Source organism: Saprolegnia diclina (genome assembly GCF_000281045.1).
Source record: "Saprolegnia diclina VS20 unplaced genomic scaffold supercont1.29, whole genome shotgun sequence".
In the NCBI taxonomy this organism is placed as follows: Eukaryota; Oomycota; class Saprolegniomycetes; order Saprolegniales; family Saprolegniaceae; genus Saprolegnia; species Saprolegnia diclina.
In genome coordinates, this window is record NW_008246096.1 from 173,912 (window position 1) to 192,530 (window position 18,619).

Here is an 18,619-nt window from a genome sequence, read left to right on the forward strand (position 1 = left end):
GGCGTTTGTATGCTGTTTAAAACACCAGTTGTTTTGATCCACCTTGAGCCACGCCAGATCCAGACAAAGAATTAAACTATCTTGCTGGTTCTATGCCACATACTATATTTTAAAAGAATGCATCTCGCCGACTCAGATCTGCGCTCGTTTCGGGCTGGGCCGAAAACAAGATTGCACTTGAGCTCGAGCCTCGCAGAGGTGACGAGAGAGAAGACGACCGCGGATGGATGGACTCGCTAATGGACATTGGGGATGGGAAGGCGCAATCACAAGAGGTTGGATACTAGTTGTCGTACGTACCTGAACCTCGCAGCGAATCAAATGCAGCGTTCGGCGTGTCCATGGACCCAACAAGAAATCGTGTCGATGACATCACCACGCCAATGAGATCCGTCCGAGCACGTGAAGCTAGCAATATAACGTTCAATAGCTACGTCTCTCTAACCTGTACAAGGCCTCGACTTGGCCCTCGTTAACAAGCAAGCAAGGCGCTCGACCCGAGCGTAGAAAGGTCATGTCAGAATCTGCCCGATCGCAGATGGTGGCAGGGAAACGAGCGTCCAAATCGTGTCTGCACCATACAGTGTATGTTAAATGAGGACAAATCCGAAATCAAAGCCAACAAATCCCAGGACATATGACCTGTTAGAATACATATATTGTGATACTGTATTGGCATGTTGCTCTCTCCGATCTTGTGAGATATCGAAAGTGAGAGGGTCTCTTTTGATGTGAGGGGCTTGTTCCAGTTTGGTGTCTTGGCCGGAAGCAACATGATCTTCCTCGAGAACGAGAGCAAGATTGTACAGGAAGTCCTGCAAGGCCGTCTCGGCGAGGCGTACGTCCTGCCCCATGAAGGCTATGCACCAAGGCTATGCGTCTCATGCTGCATGCAACGTAGGGCCCCTCGCCCCGTCGAGCCGCTGGAGATCCGCCTTTGCGATTTTGACGGTAGGCGCCACGCCCAAGGCGAAGCGCCTCATGGCCGTCTGTAGATGTCCAATATGACCTCTCGATCCAAGAGAACACGCTGTCCGTGTCCATGTCGTACCCGCCTGTCGTGGAGCTCGTCAAGTAGGCGACCCTACCTGGCAAGCATGCACTAATCTGAGCGTAGGTTTGGCGCCGCCAACATGTTGGCCAGCGTCTACCCCGAGTTTACGCTCACGGCGCCGAAGCCTGGCTTTGACTTGACCATGGTGGCCAACGTCGATGCAATCACGCCCGAGAATGCCAGTAGGCCATGACGGCGTCCCCTTCTATCGATCTCACGCACCCGCGGTAGCCAACGTGATTGACCGCATCTCACTCCTGAAGCGCAACCTCCTGAGCGCCCCCTTTGACCAGTACGTGGGACGCGTCCGACTGGCTCCATGAACAAACCACACGTCTTTGTGTAGCTGCTTCCTCGCACTCCACGCCGATGCGAGCAGCTCGCTGAGCCCGATCCAAATCCCCTTCCGTCGCCAAGAAACCATCTACGTGTTGCCGCAAGCCGACCGCATTGTCATCGTCTTCTCGGTCGCGTTCCAGGACAAGACGGACCAAGCGATCGCGCGCATCTTTCTCCAGGTCCGTGTCTCTACCCCGTCCGGTCGCACGCGTTACACTCTTGCCTGCCTAGGAGTTTGCCGAGGCGCGTCGCCACGTCAACAATGCGCCGCCGGTGAGCTTTGGGAAGGACCCGCCGCTCGAGCTCCGCGGTGTGCCCAATTTGCGCCAGTCGACGGACCACGTGGGCTACCTCAGCTTTGGTATCTCGCTTGCTATCGCATACATCACTAATAATGAATCTCTAGCCATCTTCAAGACACACATCGACACGGATGCAAAGCGCGCCAAGGCCTGCACGCTCATCCAAGGCTTCCGCAACTACTTGCATTACCACATCAAGGCCTCCAAGACGTACATGCACATTCGCATGCGCAAGCGCGTCGACTTGCTTCTTCAAGGTGCTACACACTGTGGTGCATGCCTGTGGCTCATGCTCGCTCTAGTTCTCAACCGCGCGCAGCCCGCGAAGGATCCGTCCAAGGCCACGAAGAAGACCATTACCGGCAAGACATTTGATCGCAAAGTGTAAGCTGCTGCCGTACCACTGCGTTGTACCTGCAGCGTCGTACAAGAAGGATGTAATGCAGTCGCATGACGTCGTCGTCGTTCTACGTCTTGACCGACTACAGGTTGCGCGCCGTCAAGTAGTCGGCGATCGCCGTGCCCACGGTCGCGTCGAGGTCGAGCTCCATGATACCGTCGCTCGACTCGGCGAGGCCCAGCTCTTCCTCAGAGCAGATCATGCCCTGTGAGACTTCGCCGCGGAGCTTGGACTTTTTGATCTTAAGCACCTTGTCGATGAGCGCGGTGGCGTCCTCGGGGTTGGGCACGCGCAGCGTGAGGCGCGTCCCGATCGTCGCGACCGGGACCTTGAGCCCCTCGCGTACGTTGGGCGCGCCGCAAATGATCTGGACAGGGTCCACTTCTACTTGGTCATAATGTCGTTGGTATATGCGAAGACGCAAGGCGGCGTACCGGGGCCGACGGTGACTTGGCACACATGCAGGCGTTCGGCTTGCGGGTGGCCCGTGACCTTGAGCACTTCGCCGACGACGACGCCGGGCAGACGGGCGGGCTTGGGCGCAGCGACGATGGGCTTGGGCACGGTGGTGGTGCTGCAAAGGCGGACAAGGCCGCGCGGGCGAAGCATGGACCGCAGCATGGCAAGGATGAGGAGCGATGGCCACAACTCTTGAAGTTTATCCGGATCCTCCGGATACCACGAATTTGGCGCGATGCTCCAAGGTCGAGCAAGAATGCGCCGAGAAGGTCACACGACCCGGAGGGCTCTGGGCAAAAACACTGGAAGAGATTTTTGCTGTTGGTGTCGTCAGGTTGTTGAGGTGTATCGTTAAATCACGGCGCCAACGGCCGCATCAATATTTGTACACCTGAGGACGCCCCAATTTTAGGGGCGGTGTTATTCGTCGGTGTTAGTTCGTAGAGTAGGACGCTATGGGCGAGCTACTCGTTGAACAGCTTTGATGCGTCGGCGTTTGGAGGACCTGGGTCGATCAATACAAACGACTTGGGCAGCTGCGAGAGAAACGCAGGTGGCGGGTGCTCGTTCAAGCGTGCAGCTGCGTGCTCGAAGGCTCTTCCTGCGAAACAAATCGACCGCACACTTGTTCATGAACTTCTTTTGTCACATCTCATGACGCCACGTCACGGCCTCGTCACGCCGAAGCAAGGGCACGCGACACGTCGATCCTTGTCGCCCGAACGGCGCGGCACGACCGCCGTCTCAGAAAGGCAAGCTGCTGAGCCTGGGTCCGAGAACGGAAGCTTTGCGGTGGCTTGCCCATCCAACGGCCCCCGCATCACGCTGCTGCGGCGGTGACGTAGAGACTCGTTGAAAGAGCTCGAACAAAACGACGCTCTGGATGCTGGAGCGGCCAGTACGCTGCGGCGGCAAAAGATACTTGCTTGCCATGACGAGTCGCGCACCACATAGACACTCCAGAGTGGTAGCACCGCCTTCTTCTTCGACTTCGTGGGCGCCAGATCCAAATTTTCGCGGGTGGCGATGAAGGCGCCCGAGAGCCCCGACCGCCTCTCGTGGTCGTCGGGCATGCCCAGCATCACCAACTCGCTCACGGCGTGGACGATGCCAATCTACGAGATGGACGACGACTCGACGCTCGGTGAAACCTCGTCCGGCGGCTTTACGCTCCAGACCGATTCGCCGCGCCAAAGCCGGTCGCGCCGCTGGCTCGCTACATGCCTAATTGTCTGGCTCGCCGTGTGTGGCGGCGCCTCCATCGCGCTCGTCCTCACGCTGCAGCACACGTCCACCGCGCCCCTGCCAACCACCACCATTAACAGTACGACGACGACGACCATTCTTCTCGTTCGAAACCAATGCCAATCCGGCATCGACATCTACTACAGCCTGGACGCAAGCGAAGACCATGTCGTGGTCACCACCAACACCTCCATCCCAATCTCTACCAAAGGCCTGGCCAGCATCTCGGTGCGTCTCGGCGCATCGACGAATGCTACACGTACGTCGCCCCTTGTCGCCAAGCGCAAGAGCTTAAAGTACTCTACCCATAGGGTTTGCGTGGCTACGCCGTGAGGCGCAGCTCGCGAGCTACAGCATCACAACAACCGACGGGTTCAATACGGCCATGGCCGTGAAGTCGAGCGAGCCAAGCGCCTGTGCCGCAGTGACATGTCTTGCACCACCATGCTCGACTACCGCCGTCACTTGCCCGTCAACGACGCCTCTCGAGGTCACACTTTGCCCTGTCTCGGTCTAGTGGGCATTATTTACTCTTTTAATTTAGTTTTTGTCAGATTACATTCAGTCGCAACTACGGATGAACATTCGTACTACTAGTAATATAGCAGCTTGTGCTATAAACTTACGAAGACAATAGCAGCTTGGGCTAGACAATGAAGAAGAGTGGTGCCGTGGTCAAGTCAACGAGGTGCGCTTCCATGCGTGGGGCTTGTGACGTGGCAAAAATTTCGAGTCCCTCGAAAACTTGATATTACACCCTATCCAAAATGAGGGTATTTTGTAGAGTCAACTGCAAGCGGAAGGATCCGAGGTACTCGTCCGCGCACGACGCGCGTCGGCCTCATGCACATGGCCGCGTAGGTCGATAGCTCTATATGCGCGACGCAATGCTACGCGTTGGCCTCTTCTGTGGCATCTTTACGCTGCAATGGTACGAGAGCCCGGCAGCGACCCATCGTCTTGACCTCGTGCTACTAGCTGCATCACGGTGCTCGGCAGCGTGACCCGCGATACGATCTTCCTGCGCATCTACGACTCGCGCTACATCTCGCACATGACAGTCCTCATGTCGTTTGCGTCCGCGTATGCCATGACGGCGGCCGCGCGCCTCCTCCAACGCGGTACGATCGATGTCCAAAGCGCGCTTCCCACAGGCGACGTAGGCGTGCGCCCGACGGTTCTCGCGTGCGGCTTTCCATGCCTCTCGTCACTGATTATGGTCGGGCTTTGGCTACTTTTGACGCAGCTTCCGCAGCTGCTGTACCTCTCGAGCATCGCGCTCTACGTCTGGATTGAGATTGCGATCCAGCTTCTCTCGCAGCAGTTTTGGGACCTCTGTGCCGCCGCGTTCACGGTCGCCGAGTCCAAGCAGTACTTTGGCGCTATCACATTTGGCTCAACGCTCGGCACGATCTTTGCCAGTTTTGCAATCATCCCGCTTCTCAAGGCATATGCGATTCCGACCGAAGGCAACGTGCTCGTCGTCGCACTGCTTATGGGCGTCCTCGGCGCCTTTATGTGCTTCGTCACACCCCTCTTTGGCCTCTCGCCGCGAGTCAAAGCCAGCGATGGCGCTTCGTACATTTTTGCTTTTTCTACGATCTGAGTGGCTGAGGTTGTTGTAGGAAAGCGGCGTCGACGTCGTCGATCGTGTCGGACATTCAGAATCGGTCGTACCTCAAGCACGTGTGCTTCTTTGACATGGGCGCGACCTTGATTCGCGTTCTCGTCGACTACCGGACGCTCTCGATCCTAAGCACGCACTCGGAAGAGACGCTCAAGTACTCGCTTGGCGCGATCAACGGTGTCCAGAGCTTCTTTATGATCCCGCTCCAGGTAGCATATTTGGTGGTTTTTGAGAAAAAGCAGCTGACGATGGAAGTAGCTGGTGTCGGGGCCGCTCTTTTCGTACTTTGGCGTCATGTACGGCATCTCGACGCTACCGTTGGCGATTATTCTCTATGGCGCGTCGACGTACTTGTCGTCGGTACGTATGGTCGTCGTTCTTTGTTGGCGGTTGACAGAATGTCGTAGTCGCACTTGCTTTTGATTGGCACACGCGCGCTCTACAACAGCGTGTCGCATGCGATCTTCAACCCGGCGCGGGAGCTGCTCTGGCTGCCGCTCAACGCGACCGACCGGACCAAATTCAAAAGCTTTGTCGTCGGCCCGTTCCGGTCGATTGCTCGTGTGCTCGGTGCGCTCATTTCGATCGTGCTCACGTCCGACACGATGCAGCGCTACTGCGGCCCTCGCTCGGTCAGGTACCTTTTTTCTTTTGTATCGAGGTATCGAGTTGAACTAGTGTGGTCATGGTGCTCTTTGGCGTCGCGTGGTTCTTTGATGCACTCGCCGCGCGGCAGTCGTATGCGACCGAGTTTTACGCATCGCTCAAGAAAGGTCACATGGACCTGACGTCGCCCATCATTGACTTTACCACTGACCAAGTACGTTTGCGAGCGTCATGACGCGTCATTGCGATTGCGTAGGTCGAGCTCGTCCAAGAGACGCTTCGGAGCGGCGCGTCCAACCAAGTGGCTTTTGTGCTCAGCTTTCTGCAGCCGTCGCACGTTCCGCTCTTCCGCAGCGTACACTTTTTGCTTGCATGTCGTTTGGGCTTGAAAGAAAGTTGGGTGTAGGAGCTACGGGCTGTGTTTACGATGCCGGACGCGTCGTTTCACACGCAAATGCGCCTCATCGAGCTCCACGTGGCCAGCGCAGAGACTTCTAATGACGAGTCCAAGCGGATTTTCACTGTGGAGGACCTCCTCGCTGTCTATGACGATTGCGCCAAGCCGCAGGAGCTCCGCCTCGCGTGCCTTTTGGCGTGCGGCCACGAGCGCGGCGCATCGACGGACGCCCTTGCCGATGCACTGCACAACGCCAGCGACGTTTCAATGGTCGTCGGTGCGGCGATCGCGCTGCTCCGGCGGACGCAGTGGATGGACGAGAAGGCGACGGTCGTGCTCCAAAAGCTGCTGCATGAGCCCCGTGACATTGAGGCAAAGGTCGTGTGCCTCCGCATCGTGGGCAAGGAGCTCCCGGAGCTCCTCGGCAACGGGTATCTCGTGTACCTTCTCCACGAAACCCAAGCGCCGTCGATCGTTCGCGCGGCGCTGCAGTGCTGTCGGCAGTCGAAGCGAACGTCGCCGATGCTGTTGCCCGCGCTTCTCAAATGGCTGCCCGACGCAACGCTGCGCACCGACGTCATTGACGCCCTCCAAGCATTCCCGCCCTCGGTGCTCTGGGAGTACGTGGTCAACTTTCTCGACAAGGCTGTCGCTGACGTCGCCCTCGAGCGCATCATTGGCGGGCTCCGGCTCGTGGAAGCTGCGGCGTTTCCGTCGGACGCCAAGCTCGACCTCGTCCTCAACATGATGGACTCGCTTCTCGCCAAGTCGAGCACGCCGTCCGAGCTCCAGCTGAGCCAGCTCTTTGGTCTGAGCCAGGTCGAGCTGCCGCTCTGGGAAGCCCTTGCGGACGCGGTGCTGCGGATCGTCGACCACCTCCGGGAGGACGACAGCACCGACGTCCGCGTCTTGGTCAAGCGCATGGACCACATTGTGTCCACCCACGTGTTTCGCGGGTATCAGATGCAGCACCTGCGCCTTCTCTTCGAAGACCCGCACCACCACACACTGCTGTCGCATGTCGTGGAAGACACGCTGGACGTGCTGCTCCGCATGGTGCTCAAGCTCGCCTCGGTGCGGTTCCCAAAAGGCTTCAACATCCACGTCCTCCTCGAGGGCCTCCACGCCGACGTGCCCGAAGTGCTCTCGGCCGTCCAGGTACGAGTCTTACGGATACGAATACGGCTGAAACGTGGATCCACGGTTAGGAAGTCCTCGAGACGCTTTTACCATCAAGTGCCAAGCATACGCTCTTGCCGCTGCTGTTTCCGCACGCCCCCAAGGCCCCGATGGCGCTGCAGGTTGCGTGTTATCAGACGTGTCCATCTGACGTGCTTGGCGTAGCTGCTCAAGGACGTCAAGAAGATCCAAAGCACGCTGCGCAACGACAGTTTGATGCGAACGATGCAGGACGACAGCATTGCGCTCGAGCTCTCATGCCTCGCGCTCGAGTACTACCTCCACGCAACATCCTGCCACGACCACGACCACAGCGCCGAGACGGCGCGAGTGCTCACGGAAGCCCAAGCCGACCGTCTCTTGGCGCATAGCATCACCAAAGACTTGGTGTGCCGCGCGTTCCAGTGCGTCATCACCGACGAGTTCTTCTGTGTCGTGACGCACTCTCTCCGTAGAGACCCGCAGTGCCGGCGCGCCAAGGCTTTAGAACACCTCTTTCAACGAGCTACGATGGACGCGGACCTCGCACCACTGGCCTTTACGACCTTTGACGTACGTGACTTGTTGTCTCGGCGTCTCAAGACAGGTCTGTCGCTGTGGTAGGTGGTCATGAGCCTGCGCGCGTGTGCACTCTTCCGATCGATCGCGGTGCTGGAGCTCGTGCAGAAGATCGCGTGTCACTTTGAACCGCGTCGCGTTGTCGCCAGCACAACCTTTGTCGAGGAAGGCGACATCGGTACGCCGTTCTCTCTCATATAAAAGGCAGCGCATCCATGCCTGTCGTAGCGTCCCAAATGTACGTTTTGGCCAAGGGATCGGTCGAGCTCCATCAAGCCAACGGCAACGTCCTCACGACACTTCATGACGGCGCGTGCGTCGGCGAGCTCGCACTGCTGACGAGCAAAGGCAAGCACTTGGCGTCCGCGACCGCGACGACCGACGTGGTCGTGCTCGAGATCTCGCGCGCCAATCTGCACGCGCTCATCCACGACAACACGGGCATCGCACGCGGCGTTCTGGACGCGCTGGCGTCGACCTTGCGCTGGACGTACCTCCAGGTACCTTTTTCTATCCATGTTGAGACAAGGGTTCGGTTGATATCTTGAGCTTCTCTGGCAAACTAGCTCGAGTCGACCGAAGAGACGAGTCGACTGAAGCGCCTAGTCTTTGCGTCGCAAGTGTCGGTGGCCGCCAACGTTGATCGCGCGGCGAGCAATTTGCTCGCCAAGATTGGCCGCGCCCGGTCGCAGTCGGCGCACCTCCCGCCGCGATCCAAGCCGCACGCGCACCTGCTCGAGTACTCGAGTCTCAACTTGAGTGCCAAGCATTTCACGGCGACGCCGCGTGCGCAGGACGAGGTCACGTACTCGCACTTGGAAAAGTGCCTGCATCTCAAGGCGTCCAACCTCTTGAAGGACGTCGACGACGACCTCGTACCTACGAAGCGATCTGTCGATGGCGACTGATAACGTGGAGGCGTAGATTTCGACGGTCGCACAGATGGCACAAGTCGTAGTGCTCCAGCCGCGCGACGTGCTGTTCGCCGAGGGGTCGCCGGCCAACAGCATTTACGCGGTCGTCGACGGCACGATTGTGCTTGCGATGACCAAGGACGAAAAGACAACCGCGCTCACGCATTGCGGCGCTGGCATTTGCTTTGGCGAACTCGTACGTGCTCTCTTGCTTGACTCGACTATGTTCTAGTCGACTCGTGGTGGTTCTAGTCGTTCATCAAGGGCTCGACGCATATCATGTCGGCCACCGCAGCGATGACGACGACGCAGGCGCGTGTGATTGTGCTCCAGATCCCGACGTGGGAGCTTGTCGAGCTCGCCGAGAAGCACAACAAGCTCATGCACCTCGTCATGACGTGGATGTCGCGAAAGATTACGATCAAGATGAAGAATGACGCGCTGTCGGCCATGACCGAGTACACGCACCTGCCCCTGCGGACGCTGCCGAGCTCGCCGATTGGCAGTCCGCGCGGCAGTCCACGCAAGAAGATGCAGTGGGACGACGACGACGACGGTATGGCGGACGGCACGACGGGCCTGCGTCTGCGCCAAAATACATTGTAAGAAGCCTAGGACCCTAGCCCCGTCGACGGTTCACGCTGGCAATGGAACCGGCTGTAGAACACACCGTTCGGTTTGATGCGAACCGGTTAAGAAACTAAACCGGTTCATATGTATCCGAGCCGGTGCATGCGACATGAAAACCGGTTAAGGCGGGCATCAACCAGTTTCGAATCTTGCAGCGCGCTGGCATGGTCTTCCTCGACGTCCTCCATGTGCATCCGCTCCGGAGCATCATCTTTGCGTACCAAGATGGGATCTACGAGGACCTGCGCCCGCGCTTCCACGAGTTCCGCCGCAAGGTCCGGTACAGCCTCGCGCACTATGCCGGGCGCGGCCACGACTGCTTCGTCGGCGGCCGGCTCGTGTCCTCGCCTTTCCACAAGACGCTGCTCGGGACCGTCACGGACCGCAATCTGTGCTTGGACGAAGAGGCGATGTATGACATTCGCTTCCCGCTGCACCTCGCCATCTACGAGGGCAAGCTGCATGTGGTGCAGCGCATCTTGGCCTGTCGCCCGGCGCTCGTCTCTGCCGACGCGATCGACTGCGCGTTTGCTTGCGGCAAGCTGTACATTGCCCGGTATCTCCTGCATCAACGCAGTAGCATGACGAATCTCTCTCGACAGACGCCAAAGCGCTCATTCAAGGGCAGGAGCCTACCCAAGTACGTCGCGTACTTTGGCCGTGTCGACCTCTTGCAGCTCCTCAGGACGTACACCGACCATGGTTGGGACGAGAGTGCCATGCAAGCAGCGATCCGACGTCGACATGTCGCGTGCGCCGAGTACCTCTGGGACACGTTCCCGACCACCGTCACCTACGACGATCTCTACCACGACGTCGCGATCGCAGGGCTCTTCTCGCTCGTCTTGCGCTGCGACAAAGCGCGGTTGCCTGTCTCGGCGCAAGTTCTGGCTGGCGCCGCCATTAGCGGTCACCTCGGCATCATTCGGTTCCTGCACGAGCGGTGGCGCCACGGCAATGCGACAAGCGCACTCAGCGCCGCCTACGCCGAGGGCCAAATGCACATTGTGCGCTTCCTGCTTACGCACCGAAGTGAGTTTGCAGGTCGGCGCGGCGTCGACGCCGCCGCCACGTACGGCTTCTTGGACATTGTGCAGTCGCGTCTCGCTGCGGGCTACTGCGGCAGCAGCGACATCGCCTTCCAAGCGCTCTGCCACGGTCATTTGAACGTGGTCCGATACCTCTTGTACGTTGGGTACACGCTCGACCTCTCGACGGTATCGCCGCTGCTTGTGTGGTGCTGGGACGAGGCCAAGGTCGCGCGTGCGGGAACACTCGAGATGCTGGCCTTTCTGCACAGCCGGTCGTTTCGGTTTCGCGCCGTGTGGGTCGACTTTGCGGCCGCCGAAGGGTGTCTCGAGGCCGTGCGCTTCCTTATTGACGTCGCCCACGCACCATGCTCCCCGAATGCGATCGACAGCGCAGTGTTCCACCCCCCTGTGCTCGCCTACCTCGTCGCGCACACGTGCGTACGCTGTACGACCAAAGGGTTTGTGAACGCACTGCACTGGCAGACACCGCTGCGCGTCTTCGCGATGCTTTTGCAGCACTTTCGACCCGAGTGCACGCCGGAGGTCGTGCGCTGCGCGCAAATCGAGGCCCGCCTCGACGTACTCGAGCTCCTCCAGTGCGAACGTGTGTTTTCAACAGCGAGCCAGCATGGAGGAAGATGAATCGTCAACAACACCGATGACGCACTCTAGTCGGCTGGAGTAGACTCTAGTCGGCCTGTTCACACCTTGGTTGACCACACTCTAGTCGTCGTCTCGTCCGTCGACTTTGCCAAAATGACCGAGCAATTGCAGACCCCATGCAGTGTCGCCACCTGGTGCGCAAGCTTTTCTTATGGAAGCGGTGAAATGTGTACATGAGCAATCGACAACGTTGACAAAGCACAGTGAATTCACATCCATCGGGGGTTAGCGGCAGCAAAATGTACTTTCGGAGATACGAAAGTTGGGTTTCATCGACTTGTACGCGGTCGCCGTCTGCTGCCGCTGGTGGACCTGCGAGATGCGCGGCGGCGCCAACGGCTCGAACTCTTCGAATAGCGGTTGGCGCGGGGTCGTCGGCCGTCTTCGCGGCGTCGTTGGCGTCACGTCATCGGTGACCGAGAGTGTCGTCAGTCCGGTCTCCACCGTCGCATCGCCCTCGTCGACGCCGTCGACGCTAGCTTCGCTGGTCGACTTGGCATCCTCCAGCGCAGCATCGTCACCACCCAGTGTAGCTACGCGACTGGCGTCTGTCGCTAGAGGCGTCGCCGGCCGCGGCGGAATCGGCAGGCGCTGGAATGCATTCACCTTGGGCGACTCGGGGCGCTTGATGGGCGAGAAGGGACTCACGAGGTGGTTGCGACCCGACGATTTCGGCCGACGCTGCAGCAGGTTGCTACTGCTACTGCTCGCCTCGACCTTGGCCGGCGAGAGCTTGGCGGCGGCCGGTGTCACAAAGTCCATTGTTTTCACTGCGGCGGTGGGCGGGCGAAAGTGAAATTCGCGCCGGTCCGGCGTCGCGAGGTCCGCGAGGCTCTGGCGCGGCGCGGCCGAGCCTGGACGCGCCATGGGTATCTTGTCGGGCGAGAGCGTGAACTGCACCGTCGTCTTGGTCGCTTTGAGGTGGCTGCTGTTTTCGTTGCTGTTGTGGCGGTGGCGGTGGCGGGGGTACGGTTTCGGTGCAATGCCTTTGGCCTTGTTGTATCCCTGCACACGCTTGCTCGACACGAGAAAAGAGTCGCTCGTTTTTGCTCGCTGCTTCTTTGGGTCGACATGGCGGCGACCTGAGAGCGGCTCCTTCTCTGGAGACTGCTCCGTGAACAAGCCATTCGGCACATTGCTGTCGTGGGGGCAGTCGGTCTTCATGACCGACTGTACAAACCCACGCACGTCGACGATGCCACCGCGGTTGAAGGGCTTCAAGAGTTCGTGCATCTGGGCCTCGGTGAGTGCGATGCACAAAACATCTTTGATCGTCTGTCGAAGGTCGACAAGTGTGACGGCCGCATTCGTGCCGCGCTGCAACAACTGGAATGCCTGTCGCGTCTGGTCGACCTATGCCAGATCTGAGTCCCGACTCGAACGCAGAGTGTCTAGTCGTACGCCTTTTGGGGTTTTTTCGTGCAGCTTTTTGTAAATCTGGAGGCGCATCTCGTGCAACGTCCACGCCGGTCGACGCTCGTTCGCGTCGTGGTTGGAGAGGAACCGACCGGCGAGGTAGCTCGCGCGGTCTTGTTCGTTCGCACGACGTCGCTCGGCCGCCATGCGCTCGTCGCTGAGCTCGATCCACGACGTGCGCTCGCCATAGTCGTGGGGCAACACGTGGTGAATGAACTCGTAAATGTCGATGCGGCCGTTCTTGTCCGTATCGTACTTGGCAAAGAGGTGCTCAAACTCGGCGTCGATGAGCGTGAGCCCGAGCTTGTTGACCATCGTATCTTTGAACGACGTCAAGTCAATGCCTACACATGACCTCGAATAAAGCACACAAACAGGACCGATACCGTGGCCTCGGTTCTTCTCGAGGAGGCGGAAGGCTTGCTGGTAGATAAAGTTGCCACGGAGCTCGGTACGCTCCTGAATTTTCGCCCGCAACTTCTCTTCGACTTGGTCGAGGTTCCAGCGAAAGTACGTTGTCGCCGGTGGAGGGTCCGCCCGGGGTTTGGGCGGCCGGCGCAATCGCGGCTGCTCGTCCGGGAGGCCAACGTGGCCTTTCTCCGGAAGAGCGACCGCGAGCGGCGCTAACGTCGTCGGGCGGAGCGACTTGGCTTGCTCCATCCGAGCCGGATGGGAAGTACTCCAACCACCGACGACGCGCTGCCTGGCTATTTCGGCCAAGCGTTTTGCATCGCGCTGATTGGCCCCGACTATATCTTGAACGGTCGTGCGCGGGATCCACTTGATTGACGCGGCCGCATCGACGCGCTTCCTGAGTGGCCATCGCCAGCAAGGACACGATCTCGTATCCTTATGCTCGGTATAACGACGTCCGACAGGCGAGTGGGATCTATTAATTGGTCATACGGCTATGCAACGTGGCTACGACTATCAAACATTCGACAGGAGGTGTCGGCGTCTCGCTACAAGGTGTGTGCGGTGGTCGGTGGCGTTAAATAGCGTCAAGTCAGATGACGGACGTGAGGTCACTCAGGGCCATGAGAATGCCCGGGTTCTCGAAGAGGAAGAACTTGAAGTCGGGCTTCTTGATGCAGAAGAGCGTGCCCGCGGTTTTGGCAACGAGCATCGACCCAAACGCGCACTCGTCGTCGCTCGTGAGGGCGTTGACGTTGCCAATGAACGCACCGCGGCGAAACACCGCGTGGAGACACTCGCTGCTTTGGCCGCTCGTGACCGAGTCGATTGGCACCACGCGCTATCATCGAAGCGTCGTTAGTGTACCCTGCAATACAGCACGGAGTGTACGTTCACCGAGCCTTTCCGCTTCCGGGGCGGCCCTCTTGGCTCGGTCGGCATATCGGCTTCGGCAGCGCTGGCGCTTGTCGGCTTTGTCCACGTCTTCATGACAAACTCGCCTTCCGAGACAAAGACCGCAATGTCGCACGCCTCGTCCGCGTTCCACACAATGAAGTTCTCGGCGACGATCCACTTGCCAAGCGTGAGCTCGAGCTGCGTGCGCTGGATTTGCGTGAGCTTGGTAAAGATACTGTTCTCGGCGATTGTGTCCCACGCAAAGTTGTGCCGCGTTTCCACGAGCTTTTGGATGCGGTTGAAGACGCTCGTGTCGCGTAAGAACCAGTTGATGTCGGCGGCGTTGAACTCGAGGAGACAGAGCGGCGACGCAGCAATGACCGAGCACCCCACGTGCATGTTGGGGGTCAGCAGATATTGGAGGTCGAAATAGTCGCCGGGGATGTACCGCTTGGACTGCGGAATCGTCGAGAGCCGCTTCCGATCGCTCGTGTCGGTGCGCGCGCCTAGCGGGGGAAACACCGCCTGGGCTTCGCCCGCCACGACAATGTAAAACGAGCGCGCGATGCTGCCGTGTTCTTGGACGGTCGCTGCTTTGGCGTAGTCGACTCGGCGCGCCATCTACATCCCAGTGAGACGCGTGTGCTGTACGCGCTCACAAGATACGAACGGTACCTGGACCAGTTCGTACGCGTCGGCGAGGGTGAGGTCGACAAAGATGTCGATTTTTCGCACGAGATCAAGCACCTCGAGGGTGCTTGCACTCTCCGGTCGCTCCTACGCGCAGCGTGCATCGACGCGGTGGCCATATTGCGTGTGCGTACGGTCGGGACGATGATGGTGTTTTGGACGCCTTCGGGCGCCGGGCGCAGGCCGCTGTCGGCGGGAATGTCCTTGGCAGCCGTGTGCACGACAAAGATCTTTTTGCGAATGTTCTCGTCGAGCGCCATGAGCGACTTGATGGGCGTGTGGATCGGCGGCACACCGGCTTCGTGCAAGATGACGTCGCAGTCCCACGGAAACGCCAGCAGCTCGTTGCACCTTATCATTTGCTCACCTCGGGCAAGAAAGGGTGAGGAAGGTACCGATGCTCGGTGAGTACGCCTTCGTCCTTGAGCGCTTTGATCCGCTCGACGTCGTTGAGGTGGTCGCCCGAAAACACGATGCGTTTGGAGCCGTACGTGACTTCGAAGCCCACGCACGGAATCGAGTGGAGCGAGTAAAAGAAGCGGAAGGTCGCGCCGCGGATGCTCGTCGGGTCGTTGATGCGCACGTTGCGGTAGTTGAGCACACGCTTGAGAAAGCTCTCTTCAAACCCCGAGAGCGCCGCGTACTTGCGCAGAAACGACTGGTAGATGGTTTGCGTCGTGATGAGCGACACGCGGCCTTCTTGTAGAATCTGTGTGGCCATAGACACTATTGTCCACAACAACAGCAACACTGCAACTACCTTTTGAAACGTGCCGGCGTCGTGGTCGGCGTGGCAGTGCGTCACAATGACGCCGTCAATCATGAGCGGCGGGATCGAGTTGGCAATGAGGATTGAGGTCGAGAACGGCGGCGGGTCGACCATGATGCCGCGGTGGTTGATCCACAATACGTACCCGGACGTCTTGCCATTCGGGTCAAACCCATGCGAGTTGCCAAGCACTGTGACGCCAAAAGCCGGCGGGTAAAACACATCGCGCACCGTGAGGTTCTGCGCGGGGGGCGGGAGCCGCACAAAGTCCTCAATCATCGCCGACGCTGCACCATTGTCGGTAATGACAAAGCCGTGTTCGGTCTTCTGAATCGTGACCGTGTTCTCACCGGAAACGAGCGTCGCTATGTTGTCGTCGCGGAAGTGCGTAAACTTGAGCAGCATCTCGAGCGTAATGAGCGTGTTGCCAAACTTGCGAAAGTACCCGAGCTCCGCCTCGAGGTTGGGATACGCCGAGGCCGGCACCGCGGGCGGAAAGTCCATGCGCATGTCAATGGCCTGCGGGCCAAAGAGCGTCTCTTGGAAGACGCGGCGGATGCGGTCTTCGACCTCTTGCGACGCGACGATGAGGTTGACGCACTGCCGCTTGAAGAAGAAATTGCAGTACGCGGGGAACTCGAACTCGGCGACGTTGACGCCCATGTTGGGGCCCAGTGTCTTCGTAAAGGGCTCGGACGGTACGATAAAGTACATGGGCACGGGGAGACCGAGCGCCATCGAGTCCTTGATCGTCTCGGGCGGCATGCCGTACTGGATCGGTCCAATCGAGGTCGAGACGACCGAGCCGCCGCGCGGTAGCTCCGTCACCTTGAGCGTCGCTGCCATATATCTGCGCGCGTGGGGCGTACTTTCCAACTACGAACCGACGCGGGAGTTTCGCGCTATTTCCGCGCAACCGTTGGCAAAACCACTGGAACCGCGGTTGCAACAAACACTGTTTGGAACGACGATCTTCCTGCAATCGCACGTTTCAGTTGGCAACCGCCTGTGCGAGCCATGGCATCGATCGTCGTCAACGCCCTCTCGCTATTGCTATTGCTATTGCTATTGCACGCTGGACCGGCGCAAGCATCGCTCTGCCACGGACCAGAGACACTCGTGCCCGTCGACGAGAATCATCGTCAGGACGACGTGGTTCGCACCGCGGTGAGCGCACTCGTGCGGCTTCATATGCACAAGCACGTATGCACGGGCTGGTTTGTCGGTGGCCAAGGTCACTTGCTCACGGCGCACCACTGCGTTCGTGGAGTGGACGCGACGGCCATTGTTGTTGAGGTCCCGTCCCACAACGGGTCGATGCGTCGTCTTGCGACTGGTGTCGATATTGTCGCCGTCTCGGAAGCGCTCGACTATGCGCTCCTTCGGCCGTGGAATGGCACCTTGCGCGGCCGCCACCATTTGATGTTGCACCACGACACCTCCGACCTGCTCGGTCTTTCCGCCGTTCTTCCGCAGTTCACTGATGGCACGTCCCCGCCGTTCTTGTCCCGTGACGGCCAAATCCTTACAACCACGTACACTGGCTGCGGTCGCGGCGGACGTCTCGGGTACGCGCTCTCGACCAAGACGTGTGCGTCCGGGTCGCCGATCCTGTCGACAGCCACGGGCGCCGTTTTGGGACTGCACACATGTGGCGGTATCGTCCTTACGCTGCATGTTGCGTTATATAGAGCGTATCTGTCTAGGCTGCAACACGGAGCAAGGGCGGTTGAACAGCGGTGTCGCTGCCACCGACATCGCTGCCGACTTGAAGCGGCAAAAGGCGTTGCCACCAGCAGCGCTGGCGACTACGGTGCCACATTTGACCGAATCGCCACCCACATCAATGGTTGAAGTTCGTGGCACGCTCGTGCATGCGTCGGGCGCGCCTTCGGTCGACACGATACTGCTCTCGGTCGCGACACCGGGTCGACTCCGTATCGATGTTGCGGCATGGACGCAGGACGCGTATGGTCGGTGGACGGACGTCCGCGGCGACTGCGATGGCTCGTACTTTGATTCGAAAGTGATTTTTGCCTCCGTCGACGCCGCCGACGGCCGCCAGCGCGCGCACATTCTCGTCGAAAACGACGACGACACGTCAAGCCGTGGCCGCACCGACGGCTCGATCAGCGCCCGCGATGCCTACATCGACTACTACGTTGCATCGCCCGGCGAGTATTACGCGTTTCTCGGTACGTCGGGCATGGCGCTTGCTCTGGAGGCGTCAGCGCCGACCGCTCGCAACAGCAACAGTAGTGCTCTCTACGGATGCGGCAACATGCTCGCCGCCGCCGCCAGCTACAAAATGTCGCTCACGGCCGACGCAGGTATGCTGCTTCGGGTCGAGGCGCCACAAGTGCGTTCGCCATCAGCGTGCAATGGAATCGCAGCACGGGGGCCGGTGCAGTGCCCCAGCCCACGCGAGGGCGCCGTCGAGCTCCGACTGCACGCTGTGGTTGCCGGGACACTGCGCCGGACAACATCGGCCACATCGACCGATTACATTCGCCTAAATATTACGTCACCCGGCCGCATTGGCATTGACGTGGCATCGTACCAAGAGTTTGCCAACGGGTCCATCGCCCCGGGTGGCCTTCCGAATGTCTGTGGCCGCGCGTACGTCGACACGATTCTCTACGTCTTTGAGCACTACCCGGACTCGCTCTTGGCGGCTGTTGGGAATCGCCCGATGGCGCACATTGCGTCGGAGCGCTACCGCAGCATTAGCACGCGCGACCCGTATCTCGAGCTCGAGCTCGGCGTCGGCGTCTACACGCTCGTCGTCGGCCAAGAACCGCTCTCGCTCTACGAAGCGTTCCATGCGCTATACCCGAACGTGCGCGAGGCCAACGCGCCGCTGCTCTGCGGTCGACCGCACCCCGTCGGCCACTACCACGTCTTCTTCTGGGTGCAGCATGCCACCATGCTATCCCCGCCGGCGCAGCCTGGGTCCTTTGACCATGCGTCGTGCACGACCGAGGTCTGCGCCCACGAGCAGAAACGCTAAGAATACACTCGTCTAAGCG

General features: G+C 59.5%; 7 protein-coding genes across 7 annotated transcripts; 4 read left to right on the forward strand and 3 right to left on the reverse strand.

The window, feature by feature from the left end:
* Positions 1–738: 738 nt before the first annotated feature.
* SDRG_09134 (hypothetical protein) lies at positions 739–2,159 on the forward strand. The gene is made up of 9 exons (XM_008615048.1): positions 739–838; positions 902–951; positions 996–1,074; positions 1,118–1,236; positions 1,286–1,346; positions 1,401–1,572; positions 1,625–1,754; positions 1,800–1,952; positions 1,998–2,159. The coding sequence occupies exons 1-9, from the start codon at positions 774–776 to the stop codon at positions 2,081–2,083; spliced, it is 915 nt and encodes a 304-aa protein (XP_008613270.1). The 5' UTR covers positions 739–773; the 3' UTR covers positions 2,084–2,159.
* An 18-nt stretch (positions 2,160–2,177) lies between these two features.
* Positions 2,178–2,716, reverse strand: SDRG_09135 (phenylalanyl-tRNA synthetase subunit beta; the record flags this gene model as incomplete). The annotated part of the gene is made up of 2 exons (XM_008615049.1): positions 2,178–2,479; positions 2,530–2,716. 2 exons carry the CDS (start codon positions 2,714–2,716, stop codon positions 2,178–2,180), a joined length of 489 nt encoding a protein of 162 aa, XP_008613271.1.
* Positions 2,717–3,580: 864 nt separating this feature from the next.
* Positions 3,581–9,686, forward strand: SDRG_09136 (hypothetical protein; the record flags this gene model as incomplete). The annotated part of the gene is made up of 20 exons (XM_008615050.1): positions 3,581–4,058; positions 4,111–4,190; positions 4,584–4,610; positions 4,669–4,730; positions 4,778–4,920; positions 4,963–5,377; positions 5,425–5,635; positions 5,685–5,786; positions 5,834–6,063; positions 6,105–6,246; positions 6,289–6,387; positions 6,439–7,587; positions 7,638–7,730; positions 7,774–8,012; positions 8,064–8,160; positions 8,212–8,344; positions 8,395–8,666; positions 8,733–9,041; positions 9,091–9,276; positions 9,333–9,686. 20 exons carry the CDS (start codon positions 3,581–3,583, stop codon positions 9,684–9,686), a joined length of 4,821 nt encoding a protein of 1,606 aa, XP_008613272.1.
* A 188-nt stretch (positions 9,687–9,874) lies between these two features.
* Positions 9,875–11,383, forward strand: SDRG_09137 (hypothetical protein; the record flags this gene model as incomplete). Its single annotated transcript, XM_008615051.1, has 1 exon — positions 9,875–11,383. One exon carries the CDS (start codon positions 9,875–9,877, stop codon positions 11,381–11,383), a length of 1,509 nt encoding a protein of 502 aa, XP_008613273.1.
* A 202-nt stretch (positions 11,384–11,585) lies between these two features.
* SDRG_09138 (hypothetical protein) lies at positions 11,586–13,542 on the reverse strand. The gene is made up of 3 exons (XM_008615052.1): positions 13,207–13,542; positions 12,806–13,164; positions 11,586–12,757 (listed from the first exon to the last, which is right to left on the reverse strand). The coding sequence occupies exons 1-3, from the start codon at positions 13,478–13,480 to the stop codon at positions 11,630–11,632; spliced, it is 1,761 nt and encodes a 586-aa protein (XP_008613274.1). The 5' UTR covers positions 13,481–13,542; the 3' UTR covers positions 11,586–11,629.
* A 144-nt stretch (positions 13,543–13,686) lies between these two features.
* Positions 13,687–16,479, reverse strand: SDRG_09139 (hypothetical protein). Its single transcript, XM_008615053.1, has 6 exons — positions 15,582–16,479; positions 15,217–15,530; positions 14,956–15,172; positions 14,807–14,908; positions 14,126–14,752; positions 13,687–14,075 (listed from the first exon to the last, which is right to left on the reverse strand). Exons 1-6 carry the CDS (start codon positions 16,434–16,436, stop codon positions 13,827–13,829), a joined length of 2,364 nt encoding a protein of 787 aa, XP_008613275.1. The 5' UTR covers positions 16,437–16,479; the 3' UTR covers positions 13,687–13,826.
* Positions 16,480–16,600: 121 nt separating this feature from the next.
* Positions 16,601–18,618, forward strand: SDRG_09140 (hypothetical protein). The gene is made up of 2 exons (XM_008615054.1): positions 16,601–17,247; positions 17,297–18,618. Exons 1-2 carry the CDS (start codon positions 16,608–16,610, stop codon positions 18,598–18,600), a joined length of 1,944 nt encoding a protein of 647 aa, XP_008613276.1. The 5' UTR covers positions 16,601–16,607; the 3' UTR covers positions 18,601–18,618.
* Position 18,619: the final 1 nt, after the last annotated feature.